The sequence below is a fragment of the Parambassis ranga genome, chromosome 9 (assembly GCF_900634625.1).
Source record: "Parambassis ranga chromosome 9, fParRan2.1, whole genome shotgun sequence".
In the NCBI taxonomy this organism is placed as follows: domain Eukaryota; kingdom Metazoa; phylum Chordata; class Actinopteri; family Ambassidae; genus Parambassis; species Parambassis ranga.
Window position 1 is genome coordinate 16,974,402 of NC_041030.1, and position 23,748 is coordinate 16,998,149.

Sequence of the window (23,748 nt, forward strand, 5' to 3'; positions counted from 1 at the left end):
TTTGGAAAAATGTGTCCTGTATCACCCAGCGTCTGCCTCTAGGTGTCAGTGTTTCCTCACAGCACTAGGTTACAGCACAAGGTGCAGATTTTAAAGGCAAGAAAAGCCTGGTTTTATTTTTGAGTACAGACTATCTCTGCTCACACATATCAACCTCTCATACATGTAGCGTCATACAGAACGCTGTTACTCTTTTGTTAATGTAACAAAAATAGCAGACAGTCAATATATATTAATTTAAGCACAGGCAGATTAGACTAGAAATGCTTTGTTTGATGCAAATCCAATATCATGCTTTCACTTTCAGTCTCACGGCAAACAACACTATAGTGGAATTATTGCACATCTCATCATCTACAAAGAATAAAAGCACATGAATGGTAACACTGACAGTGACGTATGGATGAAGGAAAAAAACAAATGCAGCAATATGACATGGAAGTGCAAAACATAAAAGTAGGTGCTATCGGCGAAAGAAAATACTCCAAAAGTAGCAAAAAAAGACGACATTCCACCATTTTGGACCTCTGTGTTATGGTGTATCCTGCGTCACCTCACTGTGAGCGCACATCCTCCTCATGGAAACACACGTGTGAAACATCTGGCAAGTGTTTTCTCTGCACACACACTTTCTACCAGTTATAAAGCTGCAATGGACCCATGAACAATCAGTTTGACAGGAGGAACTCCCTTTGAAGTGAACAATCCCTTCAGTGGCACGTCTTAAAAAAGAGTCTTATTGTCCTGCTGTGAACATATACAAGCTGTAAAGGCCAATCTGTAGTTTGCAGATGAACAATAATGTCACAAAACTGTCTGTGTTAACACTAATGACATTCCCACTATCTGTTTCTCTAACTAATCCTCTCCTATTACGGTATAGTGGTTTGTTAAAGGCAACAATTCATACAAAAATAAACAATATCTTCAAAAAACACTGAATAAGTAACTGTTCATTTGTCCGCTGTTGATCCAGAGGCCTTTCGACAGTTCAACTTGAAACTGTAGATATAAAAAGCAGTTTTTTTTTCCTGTCTGTGTGTATTATTAGGAACTAGTGCAGGCCTCAGCAACAGTTTAAAAACAGGTCTTCTGTCTTTTCAACAACCTGCTGGTGTTATCCGAGCCATCATGACAGAAAACCCCCCAGAGAAACGTCTGTCCTCCCTTTGCTGAGATGCCCACGCCAAAGGTATTAGAATTTTTTTCTTGAGGTTTTCAGAGCAAACAGATCAGACTCTTCCCCTCCTCGATCTCCTCCTGCACCTTATCGCTGGAGGTAGCGATCTCAGCCTGTGCAGACAAAATGGAACACAGAAAGGTCGTCAGCGTCCCTCCTATCGCCGCGTAGAACGCCCAGCCAAGCGAGCACATGGCTGGCCTGAAGGGCGAGGCCTCGGGGCCGCAGTAGCTGATCACTTTCTCTGAACCCCAACCGGCAGGGTACAGCATGAGGCCCACCATCAACAGAAGGCCTGGGGGGAGAGCAGACAGTGAGACAGAGAGGGGTTTAGTCACGTATACAGCTGAATCAAATCACAGTGCAGGTGGGAACATGGTGACTCAACCCGGCTAAAGATAACATCTATTTTACAGCTGACAGGGACTTGATTTGTGATGAGAGGAAAAGCCCCAAAAGCCCATTTGATCCCTTCCCCACCTCCCTCCAACAGTGATGTCACTAAGACTACTTAAACAAAACTGCAGCGGCCCATTGTTTACAGAAAACAAAAACATTCCAACATGGAAGAGTCTTATGACCCCGGCACTAACACTAATGCCTTACTATTAATTAAGTAATGATGTCACACATAATAATATAGCAGTCAGAAGGACCCAGACTGTGTCAACACACACCTGCTATAGCCTGCAGCAGCCCACAGATGTTGAACACGCTCTTCTTCAGGATGCTCTGAAAACACAGGCTGAAGACAGAGATACAGGCCACACACCCGAGCACCAACGTCCCCGCTGCCAAAAACAACATGGCTGCCTGCCAGAAGCCACTGGCAACTTCTCCAAATGTGCCCGCATAGGGACCACAGCTCACCCCGATTCCCCGGCTCCCAATGCGGAGGCAGCGGCTGTAGAGGCCGAGAGATGGCCGGTACATGCTGGAGTCCACGCCTTCCCCGTTCACACTGGAGTCTGACCGAGGGAATCCCAGCAACCAATCAGGACTCATGAAGGCGATGAGCTCAGCAAAGGCGACCACGATGCTGAGCAGGGTCCAGAGCATGGAGCGGCATGTTACTATGACGCGGCACATGGTGGTAGCTTAGGTTAAAGCTGATGCTAAAGAAGAAGTTCCAACTGACAGAGCAGTGCTGTTAGGGAGTTTATATTCCTCTCTGACAAAGAGAAAGTTTGAGTGTGGTTCCTGTTCAGATCTAGATGTGCTGCTGATCTTATCCTCTCAGAACAGATGTTTTCCCTTCTTCTTTGCGTTCCCCTCTTCCTCTTTGACTCTGGTCATCCCAGACAGCTAGAAGGCACTGAAGAAGCTTCCTGTTGTCATGGTAATTCCTGAGCTGGAAACCTACGGAAGGAGCAGAGACACACTGAAGTCAGATATAGACACACACACATAGAGGAGGGAGGGAGAATGACACCGTATCAGCAAATGATTTCCCCTCCAGTCTGACTCAGTGAGCCCCATCATATTTGCTAGATGGCCCACAGGATGTCCAGTTTGTCATCAAACAGACCCATCCTCACTCTTCCCACAGAGCGCTACTTCAGATTTACTATCAGCCAGCTGTGAGTGTATCATGAGCAACACTTCCAGATGTCCCCAGGACCAGTCATGGTGACTCACACACATATAAACAACTTCTGATGTCATGATAGTTTACACTATCATAATGTGTTTATGAGACCTCTGTGCGTTTAATTCCATCAGCATCATGAAGCAGCTGTGAACAGAGCTCAGCACAGACTCTGTTATAGTGTACCACTTTTGACCTTTGGCTTTAAACAAGCCAGATTCTCACTGCAGACACAAGATCAACAAGGTTATCAAGTTCACTGTAAAAATTATAGTGTGCAAAAAAACTAGCAAAAATGTCTTTGTTCCCTAATCAACAGTAATAAAAGCATAATTACAACGATAACTCATAACAGATGATTTCATTCTGTATGGGTGTATCAATGTACATCTGAGTCAGTCCTAAATCAAAGCGGTTGTGATACTGTTGCTATGTTATGATTGGGCTGCTGTGACCACACTGGCCTCGACGCAGCGGAGGTCTCATGGCAGGATGGAGGTTTCTGAGAAGTCCTCTGATGTCATCACCCAGCATTATGATACACACAGGAAAATATGTGGGGTCTGGTTTAAACTCTGCCTGTGTGTCTTTACTGTCTTCTTGGAGGATCTCATTGCAGTCAGAAAGGTTAGAATGCTAACAAGCTAGCACCGGATCTCATGATACTCTTACTTTGAATGTAGCATTTAGACCATTAAAAGCTGTGGTCAATCAAACTTCAGAGAGGACAAACATACATGCTGAGAATGACTGAGCAGATCACACAGACATGTGCAGTGCTGGTTCTGGAGACAGGTCATTCCATGCTTTCCTACTGCTTTAAAGACGTGGTAACTTCAAACAGCTGACAGCGAGACCCAGAGTAAATGTAATTATTCAGCTCTGAACTCAGTTCAATCCACCTCTTATGTGCAAATAAATAAATAAATAAAAATCTGGGAACATTAACCAAACTATAAAGTAGACAAAGTTTCTCCAAGTCTGTGAGAAGATAAATCGGGATTTATAGTCACAACATTTACATAAACAGAAAGGGAGTTTGTTTAACTGATTAAAGAGGACTGCTCTTATGTTACTTGCTCTAATTCTTACCCAATGTGTCATTTGATTGGTTGGCACAAAAACATTAATTAAGATCTGTAAGTCACTGTGATGGACTGAGGGGAATAAGTGGGCCTTGATTCATGACGTTGGATTCAAGACGTTGAATCCTTCAACCACAGTTAGGTGGAATGAACACTGACTGTATGTTGTCTGATAAGATCAGAGTCATGCTAAGACAAAACATTTGAGGCATTTCCCAGGATACAAAACAGGAGCATTATCTCATACAGCTAAAAAGTGATTCATCTAAAGTTGGAGTTGAGTAGTAACCAGAAGAAGTAGGTCATAAAAACAAAGTCACAAGCATGACAACATCTGAGGAGCAGGTCTCAGATTGGAAACACTCCAGATGCAGGGGTGATACAGTTCAGCAGGACTCAGTCATGGATGCATTTAAGGGTACACATTTTTCTTCTTATTTAGGTTTGCTTTGATATGACAGTGATGTCTATCTGTGACTAAACATAAATGTTATCATCTCATTCCTTCTCTCCAAGGGTTTCAGGGTAAAATGTCTTCATTCTCATTCAACATTTTTTGTGTTCTAATTAGAGATTACACAAAACCTCAGCCAAAATGCACTGTCTACATATAATTACCCAGGTTGAAGATAAACACAAGAGTGCTGAGCCCAGCTGGGTGACGCTGCAGTAGAAGGATCGGGAGCCTGCAACGATGTCTTTGGTTAATTAACCAAAACGGAAGTGGCAGGAATAAACAGGAAGAGTTAGTGTCGGAGCGAAGGCCTTGAGCTGTAGTCACGCATCATCTGTCAGGATATCTTCTAAAAATCGAACGTTACACTGGTTCCTGCAGAAAGTATAAAGTCTGAAGAAGCACTCTTCTTTCAGGGAACTGTGGCTTTAATGGAAAAGACTACAGAGTACAATATAATCAGGTATTTAATGTGTGTTTATGTGGTGGAGGACAGTTTGAAGAGTGCCCCATTCTATTCTGGTCCTTGAGTTTATTCCAGGCCTCTTCACACACTACGGCTCTCCTTATTGTTATCACAGTTTCCATTCTGTGGTAGTTACAATGGTTTCACACAACAGTACTCACTTAACCCTGCTTGCCACACAGCCATCATTTGAGCTCTATTTATAGCTACGTGTACGCTGCAGAAACGTGTGTATATGTGAAATCTATCAAGTGTGCAAGTTTACTTTTTTTGTCGTCAGCCACCCAGGCTGCAGTTTTGTAGTTTCTCTGTGGGGTCTTCTGTTTGATTACAGTCTATCCAAGTGCAGTCTGTTAAGACTACAATGCCCACAAATTAGCAGCTCTGCTGCTTTAAACTACAGAGATGGAGCCTAAACATACCTTTAGCAGGCACCCAGTGAGAGCTCACTCAGCTCTTACAGCAAATTGTGCTGGGAAAATACTGAATCATATCATTTGTGTTTGTAATACTGCCTTGTTAGAGCTAATCTGACCGGACATGTATGTGATAGATACAGAAGAACTGCACCTGCATCACACGCATAGAGGGTTATTGTCTGCAGCCACAATGTCTCACATTATGCCTGGTGGAAGTTGAAGGAGTTGAAGGAAGCTTTTAAGATATAAAAGATGTAACCGCCTCCTGCTGGGTGCAGAACAACTGAGAGCTGTGTCAGACCTGTTGGTGTGATTCTCCCCATGCAGATGCTTGTTACAAACTGTGGCTTTTCAGTGATCATTTCAGAGTCTCTTCAGAATCTTTATTTTTTGCCTCGACAAAAGCTCTATGCTTACATACATCATCATGGTTTTCTAAGAGTCACTAAGATCTGGATATGTTTTTGCACATGTAGTGGAGTGTTTCTCAGTTTTCTAAATAATTATATTAATATTTTAAAAAAAAGCTATTTTTAAATGTAATAAAGTAAGCCTAAAAATCTTAATTAAAACTGCACACGAAGAATAGAGAAAGGTGTTCACTAGCCACAGACCATACCATTGTGTATACCACCAGATGGCTGAGGAGTCAGTTTGCCCACAGTTCAACATGAAATACAGGAGAAGGAGCGATGTCCAGGCAGAGAATGAAGCATGGACACATGAGCAACTAGTGTTTGTGTCTAAAAATCATCCAACAACCAAACTGTATCTGCTTGATGTGCCTGCAGAAGGACCAGTCCTCCAATCCTCAGCTTCCCCTGATGCTGCAACAGGCCCAAGGTGTGTGCACGGCTAAAGAGCTAACTCTGCGCTCTCCATCTTGCCCCTTGGATAATATATCTGAGACTATGCATTGAGAGTTCAGAGACAGCTGCGACCTTGTTTTAACCTTGGTTCAGTGACAGAGTTCTGGATAGTGTTAGCGTGAACTTAAATTATCTCTCTGCTGGTTTGAAGGTACTTTTTTTTTTTAAATCACTGGTGGAGTAGTGTATTTACACAGAACATGTGCACACCATGATAAAAGTGCTACTAAACTAAAGTTTTTTAAAAAACAAATATCAAGTCTACTTGCTAAAGGTGACAAAAGTCTGCATCAGATTGCATGTGTTTGCAGTTGATTGCTTGCGCTGCATACTGTGGACGTGCTGCATTGTTGTTGAGCGAGCAGAAAGGTCACTACATCCTGAATCTGATTAATACTTTCCGCTTGTTTGCTGCTTGTTGAACAGATTTCTGGGAAAAGTGCTTGAGCAGCACTTCCTTAGCAAGGTCAAGATTTTCTGTGTGTTTATGTGAGCGCTGAGAAAGGAGTATTTTACACTTCACGGCACATCAGACAGTCAGAATTATGACTTATTCATAACCCGGGATTCATGGCACTGTGGGTGAGAGGTCTCTGCCTCCCAGTTGCTTTTGATAGATGTGTATCTTCAAACTGTCAGATCTTTGTTACTGCAGCTCTCCGTGTGCATGTGGAGTCACTGTCATAGATATGTATCATCACCAACGCTGATGGATCATAGAGTCTTGTGCCTCTTTCATAAATCCTCCATGATGCTGAGTTTGACTGATGCTGCAGCTGATACGCTCCAAGATGAAAGTGAGTCAGCAGCAATGTGGTTCTACATCTGATCTGGACCCCTTTCATCCCGCATTGTCCTGACAGAAACCAAGCCTGCCACACAGGATTACATGCATGTAGTGAGGGCCTGAAGCCAACTTACACACAGTTTTCCAATCCTTCATTCGGCGAGCCAACATGAACAGTCTCTTGCTGTTAAGAGACAAACTTTCTCTCATGGTATTTACAAAAAACAGTCCGTGGGCCAAGAGCCAGCCATGTGGACTACAGCTTTTGGCGTAAAAACCTGTTGGCCGAGCAGTCTGCATGCCCAATAAATTTTCAACTAATGAACCGAAACTTCAGTTTGAGTCAGGGCGCCAGACAAAAGCAGCCGATACGAGGCATATGTGGGTCAGTCAGTTGGCCGTTAGTTAGAGGAGTAAATCTAGAGTAATTGGTCTGAGATATCAGCAACAGTGCTGGGAGCATGCCAAGGTGCTGAGGTAATGAGTGCTGGGCACTGCAGACCGCTCTGACGAGGGAAAGTGAACGAGGACTGAAGGTGGGTGGCTCAGAGATCTGAAACATAGTTGACCCAGATTGTTTTGTAAAGACGAGGTTAGACACAGCTGCTAATAGTTTGCAAGAAACAAGTCCATTCATGGACATGAATCAAAAATTAAAAATGCTTTTGTTTCTCTGTTTAGACACATATCAGATGACCTCCCAGTGGATCAGGGCAGAAAGGACTTCATTAGGTAATTTTTCTTAACTCACAGATCATGAACCAGAAACCTCAAACCAAGGCAATCTGTTCCCCATAAGCTGCTGCACTCACTCTGGTCTGGTCATGCATCTGGACCAGGCAGCCCGGAGGAAGTCCCTCCAACCAAAAACCACATAAAAAAAGGCTGGTTCACCATTTTCAGGGCTACACAGCTACTCAAACAAGATGTGGACAGCAGGAAATCACAGGCCACTGATGAGGGTCTCATTTCCTTCGGAGTTTCCAAGAATCAGGAAACAGAAAACATGAAATATGAAACTAGTGTGATAGCAGTGAGAGCAGGGCAGGACCAAACGTATCCCTCTTTTATAAAAGAATGCAAGCAGCCGAGCTCTCGGTGAAATGAGGCAGAATGAGGCGGTGCAGCCTCAATACGGAGCAAACACCACCCACACACAGGGGCAGCACTGCACCCTGAAAATCTCAATTTCCTAATAATTAATGTACAGGTAATTGCAATGGAAAAAAATGCTTGCAGATATGTGAACATTGTGCCATTGATGCATAAAGTAGCACACATTGCAAACTTACAACTGAAGTAAAATATATTGGCCCCATTATCTGATACATGATATATCCATTAGTCAATATCAAAGCCAAAACAATATATTGCTTAGCTGATATTATTTGCTAGGTACTTGTTGCCAACTTCTGTTCAATCAACAATGACACCATCATTTTGGCAACTATTTCTCAGGCTTATCTCGTGCTCAAAACATTATCAACAACAGATTTTTTTATCTATCTGCAACTGGTATCAGTCAGACACTTTAGCAACGATAAACATGTCACAAGGCAAACTTCAAAGTCTTGTTCCTAGTTCACTATTTTCCTAATTATTTACGTAGAAATCTACACTTCAGTTTTAGTGAAGAGGTTGAGCTGCTCTGTGAGGGCTGAGCACGGACAAGCCAGAACACCACCCAGAGCAGAGACACTTGTGCCCTGCAGTGTTGACTCATAAACTCTCATCACTGCTCATTTTTATCTGGTGAACGAAAACACGTTAACACCAAGGTTTCTTCGCCTGAAGGAAAACTTTTGAAACCCAAACTGACTCTACCATCAAGAGGTGTAGAGACGACAAAGCCTTCCAAACAAACAAAGAGAGCAGAGAACTAATGAGTTTTTCATGATGGGTCCCTTTTGCTAAACCTTGCTAATCCTATGGCCTCGGGGACACAAACATCCACCTGCTTTCACAGTGTGCTTCAGATTACAACTGAGACAAAGAGGGAAAAAATGTAGACACAAAGAGACACAAAGATGTTTCAATGGTTTACAAGAAACTTCCCCAATCAGCTCAGATATTATGAAACAAGAGCTTCTCTCTTCAACAACTCTCTCTGGCTAACCATAACCATGTGAGCTGTGCTTTTGTTGCCCTCCATAAACAGCAAATGAAAGAGGGGAAAATGTTTCCCATGGATAGGCATTTACCACATCTAGTGTCTCATAACATCAGCCAGTGAGTGATGGCCATCATCAGGGTTAGTTAGATTTATACTGCAGAGCCCGATTAAACACAATAAAACCATTCAAACTATAAAAGAGACGTTAAACATTTTTCTCAGAGAGTGAGGAAACAGTTCATATACAAGCAGTGGCCCCCGAGGTTTCAATGACAATGAGAGGCCCGAAAAAATGTCAACAACAAGTCAACAGTGAGAAGACCTCCAGCAGTACACCAAAACAAAGGAGCCCACTTCACTGACACACAAACACAAAAACAAATACACACTCATAAACTGTGAAAGGTGCCAGCCTGTGCTCACTCATCCAGGCTGCGATTGCATCAAAACGCATGACTTCCCCAGAGAAAAGTATCAGCCCTTCTCATTTGTGTGTGTTGGATTGCCAAAAAAAAAGCCTGAATAAAATCAGCCCTCTTCATCTGGAGAGACTCAACTCAACAAAGGCTGCACAAAGACACACCGACACCAGCCCCCACTCCTCCATCACCCCCCACTCACTCTTTAGCTCTCAAAGACATGCCACCGTTGGCCCAGAACTCACTCCTTCATTCTCAAAGACAGGTCGATGTGGCCCCTAACCTATTCAATCTGTGCAACACCCCGGCCCCTCATTCCCCACGCTGACTCTGCAGTGGCCCCCGTGGATTCTGACGCACAAAGCCCCTCAGTGACCCTCACATTTCACTGACACAAAGGCACTCATGACATGTCCTCGCTCTGCTCCTTCTACACTCCTGCTCCTCCAGCTTGTTCCTGAAAAGATGATTGATGTACACAAAAACTGTTACTTTTTGTTTGCCTTAAGAACAGACTGTCCCCTTTTAACAGGGATTGTGGGAAAAAAAACCCTCATTGCTTTGCACAGATGTGATTGACAGTATGTTGCCTACCTATGACTAAAGTTGTTGTTTTGAAGTTTCCTGGAAAACAATACAAAACGCCATCCTACATTTGCAGGGTGCATGCTTTTGCATCTAGCAACACGTTTCTCAAATTTATGTCCCTCCCTCCCTCCCTCCCTGTCTCCCCCCTGTGTCTCTCCCCCACCAGCACACTTGAGGCAGAAATAATGAGCAGAACCCGGAGCAGCCCTAACCTGCAGGGAACACATAAAATTGTGAAAACAACAACCAGGACAGGTTGTAATGGTCTTTGGAAAGGGGTGGGACTGGCCATCACAACAGCCAAGAAAATAGCAGAGAAGCTTGTTTCAGAAAAAGAGTCATTTAAAGTGTAATGCCTGTTTAATGTAACTTTATATTTTGACCTGAAGGTAATGGGGTAAGAGCATACAAAAAAAACCTCACAGATGACTCACCTACTAATGACCAGTGCATTCACAAAGTAAACTGGCCGAGCGTTCAGAGGATCCAGCTGTGCAGTGGATGTCAGTGAAGAGCAGTGGCCTCCTAGAATGCAAAGAATCCAATAATAAGAATTAAAAACTCACAGTGTTAAAATTCAAAAATAGTCACACTCTTCAGAAGCTGTCATTACTGTTAGCTATAAAATCTGAACAGATCAATCTGACAGCCAGATTCACTCAGAGGAGGCACTGGTTGTGAAAGAGCTCCTCTGCCCTGACATTGCTCCATCCACAGACAAGTTTGAGCTTGTCAAAAATAATTCTAGGAAAATAAAGCAGGTGAAAGCAATCGCTTTAAAACACACACTCTAACTGCAGCCTGTAACAGTTCCTGGATTTGGTTGATGTGTTACTGTAAGCGTGTTTTTTAATCAGCGCTGTTTCCTCCTCTCATGGTTAGACAGCAGTTTCTTGTCCTTGAACTCGGCTTGAATAAACACTGCAGATGTTCCAGGTTTTGTTTAGTTTATAATGTAGTACCACTTCCCCTCACAGCACAGTGTGTATCAGGCACAGAGCTCCATGGGTGGCTCGCACTTAGATGGACCTCCACCCAGCAATTCAAGGACATGAGGTGGTGGTGGAAAGAGGTGGGGGTGAGGAGGAGGAGGAGTGTTAACATACATGAAGGACAGATTAAAAAAAGAAACTTTTCTGGAGGTAATTTCTCCAACACTGAACTCACATGGTGAATCTCAAGCAACAGCTACACTATAAACAGACTCCAAAGGGTTAAAATGTCAGCCTTCAGGTGATGAAGAAGCATGCAAAGTTTAACTCCTCAGTAACAGCTACCAGTATGAATCAGTTCTGGTCAGGAAGGAGCTGCTGACAGAGAACATTGAGCTCAGTAGGATTTCTGTCACTGTGTCTGCGCTCAGCTGTAAACCAACTGCTTCATTCAGCCGCAGCAGCCGAACCTGTTTTATTGTTTTCTACTTACGCGGAACTGTGGAGACTTCGCAGACGCACAGGACGAGAAATTCGCTTTAACACGCTCTTCTTCGCTCTTTCTTTCTTTTCCCGGTAGCGGTCCAGCTTTCCACAACACTCACTCATTCACTGAGTGTGTCTCCTTTTTCTTCAGGACGCTTTCCTCACACAAAAAGCCATCCCACTGCCGTCTGACGTCATCCTTTCTCCACTCCTCCTCCTTCACCTCTTTCTCCACCCATCCCCCACTCCTGTTTGGTACAGAGAGAAAGAAGTTGTGCAGAAGTGATGTGGAAGATGATGATGATGATGACTGATCTCCACTAAACACCTTTTTTAGGCTGTTAAAATTCAAAAGTTCAACAACTTCCTCTTGTGCTGCATTAATCAGAACGTACCATAAACTGGCATGTATGAATGTTTGCAATGTAATCTCATTACAGTCATGGAGTTGAACACTTTTAGATTTAGTTCAGATTATTTTTATTTATATATGTAGGTAGATTTGTTTTGCATCATGATTGGCACACAATACATCTGGACACACAAACACAACACTAAGACATGGGAAAAAAACAGGAAGGAATATCAATAACTAAAAATCAACCCAATAAATCAATAACCTCTGGTGATAAAGAAAGTTCTGGACCAACATATAAAATACTTCTGCAGTGAACCTTGGACCTGCAGGCAGCTGAGGCCCTCCATCTTGGGGAAGATGGCAGTGGAGGATTTCTGCTTTTGTCAGCTTCATGTACTGAATTGTCTTGATTGTCTCACATAGCTGTAGAGCTCCCTGCAACGATGCAAAGTTTTTGCATTTCACTTGAACAGCAGACCACACACCTTTCTTGCCAGCTCAAAGACTCTGGGTGTTCTTTCATCTCTAACTGTACATCATGAAACTGCAGCTCATCCATGTTTACAACTTGCTAACAAAAAAAAAGTTCCAGAAAAGATTTGAAATCATCATCATCATCAGCAGCAGCAGCATGCTGTGTCTCCTCCCCAAGATACAACCCACACGTATCACTCTGTGGTATGTGGATCTGTGGCAACTCGGGCAAGACTGTCACTCTGGGGCCATATGAAAATTTTAGGGAGGGAAAATACACCACAGGGGGGAGAGCGGTGACTGACAGTGGGCCCCAGCTGCATGTTTTCAGACTGTGCAGCCTGTCAGCGATGATGGTGATAGACTACTTCAGGAAGTCCATTCATGCAGGCTTTGTACTGTTGTTGCTTGGAGTCTAAACAGATATCAGAGGACAGATTTGGAAAAACATCTTCATGGTTTTATTTTGTTTAGCTTAACCTTGATATCAATTCAAATCCGAAAATATCAAAATCTAATAGGCATGTCTTAGTTAATGCAGCTGGTCAGAGAATAAAAGCAGCCAGACACTAGTATTTCCTTGCTGTTTAAATGTTTAGATGTGTTTTCTAGCTATTATGACATGTGGATGTATAAAACTGCACAAATATTTTTATATACAGGACAGTATTCCTGCAATAATCTAAGTTATCTTGTGTACAACTCTTCCAGACGTTAGCACTGACTGCATTCCTCCTGCCTGCTGTTATTGTGGACGAGCAATACACGAAACCCTCAAAATAATCCCAGGAACTGCTCTTCCCAGCTTGTTAACACCAGCCTTCATTTCCTCTCTGGGTTGCTGCTGCAGCAGTGGGAGTTTGTGAAGTGCAGCCCTTCACGGCGCCCTCCTGACATTCTTCACAGCCTCAGACCTACTCCACAGTTTGTCTCCTCGCTCACACGGTGCCTCTATTCTGCACTGGAAGCTGAGCCACTGTGTCATTTGGTCTGCCCTGCCTTCGGGACTTCCTCTTTCCACACCAGCGCTGTCTGTGTGTGTGTGTATGTGTCGTCCTGGTGAGAACACTGTGGGAGGCAGAGCGGTCTGTAAATAGAGAATTGCGGTCGCGACAGTGCTGCTGCGGCCTCAGAGGCAGGAAGATGCTCATAGCTGCAGGGCAGCTCCATGGGAACAGCAGACATGGCTTTAGAGACACTGGGAGAGATGCTTGGGTTTGATGGTTAGAGGCCGTGGGGGGTTTGATGATGCCATTCTGGTGCATGAGTTAACAGATTTCAATGTGTGTGAAAATAAGGGTCGCTATAATTGTGTATGTTGCAGCAGGGCTTTTAATTTGCAGTTAAACTGGTTCTAAAACTACAGCATGTCAGAATTTGTTGTTAAGATCCTGACTCTGTGTGGCTTTAAACTAAGCAACACAAACATACTTGTGTCTATGCGTCATGGTTAAACCCAAGTCAACATGTACAGGCATCATGGGTATAAAAGAGGAGAACAGAAATAACCATGGTGACAAAGAGCTCCATCTACAGACTGGAAGAAAGAATTTAGTTAATTAAGGGGTTAAAATTCCTCAGTTGAGGTAAACATGCAGCAGGCGACAGCGTGGTAAGAGACCTGGCATTTACTCAGAAAAAGCAGCATGCATCATGCCCAGTTTTGTTTTGCAAGAGTTTCCCAGCAGTGCACAGTTTGAGGTTAGAAGTACAGACAGAAATAAAGTATGACATAGAGGTGACACAAGACACTGGACAATGAAACACAGCAGAGAGAGCGGGCCGTGGCTCTGTAAGGAAGAAAATGCTCTCATGTCTCTGCTGAGGCCAAAAAGCACATTGTCAATATGATGGATAATTAGGTTGTGTCTGACTCACAGCCAAACGCCCAAACTAGATCATCTGAAATGGCAACTTTGACGTACTTTGTAAACATTTAGCCTCTTTGCTTACCTAATTTTTATTTATCAAACAAAGCTCTTCTCTTCCACTAATCTCATCAAATGAATCAACCTGCAGACACCAGGTCTGAAGTGAAATGCTGCAGCACCTCCTGACACATTCCTATTAAATCACATTAGGGATTTGTACCTAACTAGCATAACACAAACACGGTTTTACTGCACTTTGCCAAAATAAACACAACTCTTGGTGATTTCATGAATTGTGTTTGGATGACACGTCTGCGGTTGCTAACAAACAAAACGAAACACAGCAATGGTTTCAGCAGTACCTTTAGTTGTTTCATGTCATTTACGCAGGATCAGGATATTCATGCATTATATACAAATCCTCATTTTGTTCACTCGTGTGACTCTTTCATGAAGTTCTGGCTGCAGCAGCTGTTCAGTTTTCTGCAGTCATTCTGCGACACTTTACGGCGAGATTAGAGGGAGCGGTGGTTGAAAGATAAGTTACTGTAAATCTTCTATAGAATACACTTCTACAAGGTCTTCTTTCAAGAGAAGAAGGTAATGAAAAGCTGTGCCGCTGCTTTATTACAGTGAACTACAAGCTGCTGTGTTCAAACCAGCCAGTCTTTATTGTACATCACAACATTTATAGCCACCTGTGCAGCATGTACTGTAGCTATGCATAGAAAAGATGAGCCTGTATGCTCTGCAGAGTGCTGGTGTCCACAGTGAATACACTAAAATATTCAAAGTATAGGAGATAAAAAAGAAAATGCACAAGAAGGTGCCATGATTTCAGCCAGCTGTCCTGGCTTTTATGCTGTTTTAGCAGGGACCCCCTGTGTCTGTAGATTTCGTTCTTGTGAGCATGATATCTTAAACAAATATTCTTATCTCTGTGTTTGCTTAGACACAAGAATTTGGGGTCAAAGGTCAAACATCTGTGTCACCTCACAAAACACATTTGTGCCATATCTGTATCTTACTAATCGTGATAATCACATGTCTTAAAATCACACACTGTAAACAGAGTCAAACAAAATCTAGTTATTTGACAATTTATAAAATGAGATTCTTTTTGCTCTCATATTTAATTTCCTATTTAATTTGTGATTTTTAAATTTAATTATGAGCATATTTATTCATTTTTCCACCAGGTCCTTCCTCCAAAATTTTCCAGTTCATCAGACTAATAAGGGGCTTGTCATTAGTAATGCATCAATGGGTCATATCTTGGGAATATCTTCAATGTTCATAAGAATTCTCTTATTTAGTCTTTTGATGATGGGGATAAAGTGCTTTGACACCTTAAGCTTAAATGACCTGACAGGTTTACAGCCGCAACAACCTTAAAATAACATTCTGTTTTAAATTGATAAATCGGGTCGGGTGCCCAATACTTTGTCCTGGGTTATTCTCTGACAGTCAGTCACTGCTGAAAAAGAAAAAGTACTATCTCGCCCTCTTGAGTCTAAATGTAGTACTGCATAGGGTTTATTTTATCAGCTACTTTTTGTTTAGTAAATGTAAAAAAAAAAAAGTCAAAACTGAAACCTGGCAAAACCAGATGGCACTTTAACAGTTATGCAACACAAGTGAGATAAGAAACAAGCCTACCACAGTGATTAGGTCAGAGAGTGCTCTCTCTCGATCTCTCTCACTCACTCAGTGTCTCTCACCCCGTCTTTCTGTGGCCCACAATTCCACAAAGAATGGACAGTTTCAGCAGAATGTCTTCTTCAGCTTGAGTTGTGATTGGACCAGAGGAAGGGGTGGAGGAGGTAAACATGGCATAGGGAGTTCCTCTGTAACACAGAAAACAGAACATGTGTGCAGATTACACAGACAAAAACAGACATCCCAAGTTGGCACTGTAGACTCACACATTTAAAGTTCAAAGAATTCACGTTTAAAGTTCAAAGAATTCAACAATTTCATTAAGAACAATTTGGGGCAATACATCAAATTTTCTGTTACATTACTGTTGCCTTATGGTCAACAGAGTATGTGTCAAATCCTTTATCAGTATCGTTAGGAGTCAATAGTTAACCACAACTTTATCAGTGTCACTCCAGGTCAGTTACCTCACAATTTTTGTTGCACTTTTATGCACTCCCTTCCTCCACCCCAATGCATCAAACCTGGCCGTTTTCCCAGCTAGCCTTTCACCGTTCAAGCTCCAGCACACTGTAAAGAGTTCCACCCCCAACTCCCACCCATCAGTACATGTGTCCTTCTCCTTTCACCCCCTGCTTCAGCCTTTAATCACTGAAATTGCACAGACAGCATCAATTCCAGCCTCAGCCTGTGAGAACTAGCTGTGGCTATGTCCATGAGGAAAATGCCACTCCATGCAACAGTTGGTTAGTGTCTGGAATAGCTGGAATAACTCAGAAGAAATGGGATAGGGTAGATGGACACTGTGTAAATAGATACCATAGAAGTGAATCTAAAGGGTAACATCATAGGACGCCACATGTAAAGACCGAGGAGACACTTCTTAGGAAAGAGCATCGCAGAGGAGAAAACAAGCTCCAAAATTAATGAAGAAGAGGTGGAAAGAAAAAACAGTAATTGCTTGAAGAAAAACACCTCAACCTTTTGAGTCTTCAGTGGTCCCTTCATGATGTGTAGCACAAGTCATTGGGTCGGTCAATATGAAGTAATGTGAGTAGAGGTTCATTGTGCACTTGGAATTTGGTGTTTGTTCCACCGTAGAATGTGCTTCCTGAATCAGCAGTTTCAGTGACACCAGACACATCTGAACTAATCCTGCACTAACAAACACACACAAACAAAAATGGAGAGGAGTTCACAGGGTTCCTTCTGGCACCACCTTTGCAACTACACCAAATAGTCGGAGCCTATTAGGTGTAGTAATGCAGGCAGGGACATTATTTTGTCTATTTTCTGTCTAAGGAATAACTGGGTACTGGGTACATATATATATATGTATATAGATGCACAATATGTGATGAACCTAAGTGCCCACATACAGTACTGTTCTCTGTCCGTACAAAGTTCAGTATAAATCATAGTACTTAAAAGAGTTTTACCTATCAAAGAAGAATCAAACTACAGATTGGAGGTGGTGTCTGAACTTTGACTCTGTTGATAAACACTTCAGGAGAGACTATCTGTAACATTCCTCCTGAAACTGGATAGACCCAGAGCTGACAGAACTACACAGCACCTCTCTGCTGAAGGTCAATATTCCACTCTGTGTGTGTGTGTCTACACTTTAATGTGTCTGCTGTGGGTGGAAAAATAAGGGCAGCACTTGCATTGAAGACTGTGGTAAGAAAATGAGGTGTTACTGGTTAACCTGGATAAGGGCAGTGATCTAGATGTAGCAGTGGTTTAAAATTATTTAAGAATTGAAGACTACATGCCAGGCTCTGGTTCAAAAGTTAAATAGTTATTGTTCATTATTTTTTTAATCCATGCTTAAGAAAAATGTGTCCAAAGTCCTAATGTGACAGATGTCAACAAAGATCTAGGAAGGCTCACTCCCAGACAGATAACATCACACCTATCATCTGTGAGGATGGTGTCAGTTTGTCAAAGCAGGATCCTGCTGACCCATTTCAGTGTGACCTACAATTTTCCAAAGAGTAGTTTATGATAAACATATGGGTTCAGAGTGAATTAATGCTAAACATGAATCAGTGTTGGCTGTCCTGGTAACATAATTATAACATAGAGATCTGTCAAGGATATCCCCTTTCCCTGCATTTATTCCAACCCATGACATCTTCATTGATCTGTGTGCCATACCAAGTTGCACAATGTCCAAACAGACATGTGGCAATTAGATATGAACTGGGCACCAACATCAAATCCTCCCATGGTTATGCTGCTGTATAAAAGTAACGACATGCAGCTCTCTGTACTCTTCAGGCCAAAAGAGGGGCTTGCTCTTACCAAGTGCTTTGTACTGCAACTGAAACAGGGAAGAAGACATGGCACCAATTAAGAAGGTAAAAACTCTACGCACACAGTACTCAATGCATGTAACATCACTGCATGCCAGTTGTCCCATTGGTCAATAGACTGAAAAATGTTGCCAGTGCAGCGGTTTTTGAAACAGCCAGACTAAAGCAGTCACTGCTGAAGAACCTTAAGCTAAACAAAAGGTCTTTTATCTTTTCACCTTTGTACCTACACTGCAACTTATATCACATAACACAATCATAAGATCTTCATAGATTTACGCACATTTCACAATCACATTACAATTTGACCCCAATCATTATTGTGTGTTGCTTTTATGCAACAATGTAAGCTTCAGCATTTTCATGAGAACATTTTAAGTGTGTCTAATGGATCCCTCTACTCCCACAGGGTATCCTTGAACGCCTCAATACTGGGGAGGTGGTGATTGGTGATGGAGGTTTTGTGTTTGCCCTGGAGAAGAGAGGGTATGTGAAGGCTGGGCCATGGACTCCTGAGGCATCTGTGACACATCCTGAAGCTGGTAAGACCCATAATGCAGTGCAGGCAGAAGAAGCCTAAACTTTGCCTGTAACATTACAGTGTCTGTTTTCATTAGTGCGACAGCTGCACAGGGAGTTCCTCAGGGCAGGAGCCAACGTCATGCAGACCTTTACATTCTATGCCAGTGATGACAAACTGGTGAACAGGGGTCAGGCACTGAAAATGACTGTGAGTACTCATCTGTAGCACTTTACAGCCAACAAGTGACAGATTTTGCTGATCCTGCAAATTCCAAACAACAACAGACAATTCTTTCAGGGAACACAAATCAATGAGGCAGCGTGCGACCTGGCAAGGCAAGTAGCCAATGAAGGAGATGCATTGGTGGCTGGTGGTGTGTCTCAGACTCCTTCCTATCTGAGCTGCAAGAGTGAGTCAGACGTGAAGGCCATCTTCAAGAAGCAGCTGGAAGTGTTTATGAAAAAGAATGTGGATTTTCTAATTGCTGAGGTATAGTTATAACTCCACAAGTCATGTCCTCAATCTGAAATATGATTAGTGGAGCACATCAGGCCTCGGCAATGACTGTATTGTGTGTCTGTCGACACAGTACTATGAGCATGTCGAGGAAGCAGAATGGGCCGTGCAGGTGCTGAAGACCAGCGGAAAGCCTGTTGCAGTCTCTCTGTGCATTGGGCCAGAGGGAGACATGCATGGCGTCTCACCAGGGGAGTGTGCCGTCAGACTGGTAAAAGCCGGTAAGCATTTAATTTAAAGTGAAAGATTTAGACTTCAGACAAGACAATAATTTTGTCCACATGTTCTTCAGGTGCCCAAATCGTGGGAGTCAACTGCCACTTTGACCCCATGACCTGTGTGAAGACTGTCAAGATGATGAAGGAGGGAGTGGAAAAAGCTGGTCTGAGGGCTCACTACATGGTGCAGCCCCTGGCTTACCACACTCCTGACTGTAACCGCCAGGGGTTCATTGATTTGCCGGAGTTTCCTTTTGGTAAAATATTTACTTTGAAGTAGAAAAAAAACATTGAGTTTGTAGTTGCTCATGTTTGTTTTCTTTTTCTTCCCTCAGGTCTGGAACCCAGGATCCTGACCCGCTGGGATATGCACAAGTACGCCAGAGAGGCCTACAAGGCTGGCATCAGATTCATTGGTGGTTGCTGTGGGTTTGAACCCTATCATATCAGGGCTGTGGCAGAAGAGCTGGCTGCTGAAAGGGGAATCATGCCCCCTGGGACAGAGAAGCATGGGATGTGGGGTGCTGGTCTAGAGATGCACACCAAGCCCTGGGTCAGAGCTAGGTAAAAAAACTGTAAAAACGCCAATATAACAATAACTTTCTTTCATTGTGTAACATGTATGTTTATCTCCTCCAGGTCCCGCCGTGAATACTGGGAGCAACTCTTGCCAGCTTGTGGTCGTCCTCTGTGCCCTTCCATGTCCACACCTGAGGGCTGGGGCGTGACCAAGGGCCACGCTGACCTGCTGCAGCACAAAGAGGCCACCAGCTCCCAGGAAATGAAGCATGTGCTAGATATGCAGAAAAAGGCCAAGTCCTCTGCATGAGCAAAACACATTTCACCCCTTGCTTCAGGCAGTCAATAGAAGTGTATTTAGAAAGCCTTCCCCATTTCAGTTTGGTTATAAACAGCACTTGTAACGGCAATGCTCCAGAACAATAAACCTGAGTTTGTTACAACTTTGTGTTCTCAGTGTAACCAGCTGTGCCACGTATTACTCATACGCACTGATTGCAGAGCCTGGTATCATGAATATGTCCAGTCAATAAAACATAAACCCCCAAGCGTACATGGAGACTCACAAAAACATGAAAGACTGTAGTGAATCCGGACTAAACTAGTAGCAAACATTGACAATACTCTCATTCAGTGAGAGAGGGGAGGAGAAGGAGTAAACATTGCAGTTGTGTAACTTTCCTGTTGCCAATCAGAGGAGCTCATTCTTAGACCCCTCCCCTGCTTCTAGGAGATTTATTGTGGCCCTCTGCCCCACTCTAATGTCGCTTCAGTCACTCAAAATCTAAGCAGGTAGGGGTCTACAGAGCTGCAGGATTATGGCACCAGCAAAGAAGGTATGTGTAGGACTTGCTATCAGAAACATGTTGCAGAATATTCAAGCAACTGGTATTTTAATAGTTATAAATGTGACTGTGTCCTGCAGTAATTTAATAGTATTAAGCTACATGTTTTGGGGTGGACAGTTGAGGGGGACATACCACATTTTTATGGTTGTGTTTTAGTGTTGTGTGTATTCTGGGCATAAGAGGATCTCCTTAATGCATCCTCTGCACAACTGGCAAGTCAGGTCACATTTCTCTGATCACTAAAGCTTCCAACCAAGGACAGACCAATAAGGCTGGTTGAAATAGATTAACTTAAAATATTTTTGTCTCATGTATTTTTATATAGAATAAATTTATTCATGTTGAGGAAACGTTAATGGTCAAAAAAGTACGAATAGTACTTGACAGTCATGCTTATTTAAATCATAAGATTTAGGAAGTGCAGCTGTTCTCAGACACGCTGCTCACTTACTGACTCGTGGTCAGTGTGACTCTGCACTTGGGAACCCCCTGGGATGTGGCGAAATAGATTTGAATTTTTATAGAATGTCTCCAAAATTTTATGGACAAAAAGAAAAATCATTCAGCAACTTACCCACACTCAGGCTAAATAATTCTGAGGTTACTTTGATCCATCATTACAGGGAATCTTGGAGCGTCTCAATGCTGGGGAGGTTGTGATCGGCGATGGAGGCTTTGTATTTGCCCTGGAGAAGAGAGGCTATGTGAAGGCTGGTCCCTGGACCCCTGAGGCTGCTGCAGAGCACCCTGAAGCAGGTGAGAAAAGCAACTATAATATTAAGAGTTTAAAGTGCCTAGTGTGTCCCGAGCCTAGGTTTCCTGCCCCTTCTGACATGACAATTAAATAAACCCAGTTGCACTCATGCACATCTGTGTTACACCAACATGCCTTACAAAGCCATTTCCTGATGATTTTCAGTGAGACAGCTCCACAGGGAGTTCCTCAGGGCTGGAAGCAACGTCATGCAGACCTTCACCTTCTATGCCAGTGACGACAAACTGGAGAACAGAGGCAACAAGCTGACCTTCACTGTAAGTTAAATGTGACATTACACCAGTGACAAGAATATCTTGTAAGGGGTTAAAAAGTTGTTAGGTTGTACATTTGATTCTCACCATTATTTGGCTTTGTTCTGTAGGGAGCTCAAATCAATGAGGCCGCCTGTGACTTGGCCCGTGAAGTCGCCAACGAGGGTGATGCTCTGGTTGCCGGAGGAGTGTCCCAGACTCCATCCTACCTGAGCTGTAAGAGTGAGACTGAGGTGAAGGCGATCTTTAAGAAACAACTGGATGTCTTCATCAAGAAAAATGTGGACTTCCTGATTGCTGAGGTAAAAAATAGAAAGCAGTGCTGCATTAGAGTTTAAACATGTCTCACTTGTTGAGTGTGCTATTGCCTGTCATTGTAGTACTTTGAGCATGTTGAAGAGGCTGTGTGGGCTGTGGAGGTGCTGAAGGAGACAGGAAAGCCTGTGGCTACATCTATGTGCATTGGACCAGAGGGAGACATGCACGGTGTCTCTCCTGCTGAGTGCGCTGTCAGGCTGGTGAAGGCTGGTGAGCACAATGATCTTTAAAACCAAGTTGTTACTGTAAGTCTTGTCCTTCAATGAAAAAAGAGATATGGCCATATATGTAACTGAATGAAAACATATAACACATCTGCTCTCGATATTATTAAGAACCGACGGTAAGAATGAGGAAAAACCAGATCTGAAAACCTTGCAAACATGTTATCCGCTCTTCTGTAGGTGCCCAGATTGTGGGAGTCAACTGCCACTTTGACCCCCTAACCTGTGTGAAGACTGTTAAGATGATGAAGGAGGGAGTAGAAAAGGCCGGGCTGAAGGCTCACTACATGGTGCAGCCCCTGGCTTACCACACTCCTGACTGCAGCTGTCAGGGATTCATCGATCTGCCAGAGTTCCCCTTCGGTAATAATATACTCTGTTGTATTTACATTGTGCTATTTAACTGCAATGTTTTAATGCACACGTCTGCCCTCTGATGGTGAACTGAATAACACTGCAACAGAGTCACACAATTAAGTGTGTATACATGTTTTGTAAGGTCTGGAGCCCAGGATCCTGACCCGCTGGGACATGCACAAGTATGCCAGAGAGGCCTTCAATGCTGGCATTCGCTTCATTGGTGGCTGCTGTGGCTTTGAGCCCTATCATATCAGGGCTGTGGCAGAGGAGCTGGCCATTGAGAGAGGAATTGTGCCCCCAGGATCAGAGAAACACGGAATGTGGGGTGCAGGTCTGGAGATGCACACCAAGCCCTGGGTCAGAGCCAGGTCAGAAGCAACTAATAACACGTCATCAAGCAATATGAATATACACATAAACTGCGTTCTTGGCACTAATTAGAATGAATGGTCTCCTTTTCAGAGCCCGTCGTGACTACTGGGAGAGCCTGAGGCCAGCCTCTGGTCGCCCTCTGTGTCCCTCCATGTCTTCCCCTGATGGCTGGGGTGTCACTAAGGGCCATACCGATCTTATGCAGCAGAAAGAGGCCACTTCCAAGGACCAACTCAAACAGCTGTTCGACAGGGCAAAGACCCACTGAGTCACCCTCTTGTTTGTCAGCAGACAAGAGTCAAACAACTGCTGGAGCTACTGATTGGGTGGTGCATGCTATCTGTATATGGTGCTGCGCTACAGTGTCTAAAGCTAGGAGTCGCCCCATGTGAAGATCAGGACTTTTTTGTTTTTTACAACCCTGGACCAGTTTGTTTATTCTTGCAGATTCTTGCAGCGGTGTGACCATGCACACAATTTCACCTAGAAAATATGTATGCATGGACAAACAATAAATATCATTAGATGTGCATTAATAAGCTGAGGTTTATGTTTTCCACAAGTTATTCTTGACATGAAAATAAAGAGACTAAAACATATTATTATAGGCTTTACATTTAACAATGCAACTTCCACATGAATATCTCACAAATAAACCATCACTGAACATCACTGCTTTACGACAAACAGGAACTGCTGAAGACTTAATTGTAACTCCAGCACTTTGTCAGAATATGGAGATATAGCCATCCATC

At 43.2% G+C, this 23,748-nt stretch overlaps 3 protein-coding genes across 5 annotated transcripts; 2 read left to right on the top strand and 1 right to left on the bottom strand.

Moving 5' to 3' along the window:
* Positions 1-84: 84 nt before the first annotated feature.
* Positions 85-11,549, bottom strand: lhfpl2b (LHFPL tetraspan subfamily member 2b). The gene is made up of 4 exons (XM_028413713.1): positions 11,394-11,549; positions 10,403-10,493; positions 1,858-2,539; positions 85-1,475 (listed from the first exon to the last, which is right to left on the bottom strand). Exons 3-4 carry the CDS (start codon positions 2,267-2,269, stop codon positions 1,219-1,221), a joined length of 669 nt encoding a protein of 222 aa, XP_028269514.1. The 5' UTR covers positions 2,270-2,539; positions 10,403-10,493; positions 11,394-11,549; the 3' UTR covers positions 85-1,218.
* Positions 11,550-16,438: 4,889 nt separating this feature from the next.
* On the top strand, positions 16,439-20,232 carry LOC114441613 (betaine--homocysteine S-methyltransferase 1-like). Of its 3 annotated transcripts, none has more exons than XM_028414615.1 (9): positions 16,439-16,798; positions 18,032-18,111; positions 18,476-18,608; positions 18,684-18,796; positions 18,887-19,078; positions 19,179-19,326; positions 19,398-19,580; positions 19,659-19,887; positions 19,963-20,232. In XM_028414615.1, exons 2-9 carry the CDS (start codon positions 18,094-18,096, stop codon positions 20,150-20,152), a joined length of 1,206 nt encoding a protein of 401 aa, XP_028270416.1. In that variant the 5' UTR covers positions 16,439-16,798; positions 18,032-18,093; the 3' UTR covers positions 20,153-20,232. The 3 variants fall into 3 exon arrangements, with proteins under 3 accessions (XP_028270416.1, XP_028270414.1, XP_028270415.1); XM_028414613.1 differs by lacking the exon at positions 16,439-16,798 and adding an exon at positions 17,248-17,337; XM_028414614.1 differs by lacking the exon at positions 16,439-16,798 and adding an exon at positions 17,307-17,428.
* A 340-nt stretch (positions 20,233-20,572) lies between these two features.
* LOC114441614 (betaine--homocysteine S-methyltransferase 1-like) lies at positions 20,573-23,529 on the top strand. Its single transcript, XM_028414616.1, has 8 exons — positions 20,573-20,678; positions 21,314-21,446; positions 21,610-21,722; positions 21,830-22,021; positions 22,100-22,247; positions 22,442-22,624; positions 22,761-22,989; positions 23,084-23,529. Exons 1-8 carry the CDS (start codon positions 20,661-20,663, stop codon positions 23,259-23,261), a joined length of 1,194 nt encoding a protein of 397 aa, XP_028270417.1. The 5' UTR covers positions 20,573-20,660; the 3' UTR covers positions 23,262-23,529.
* The last annotated feature ends 219 nt before the right edge of the window (positions 23,530-23,748 follow it).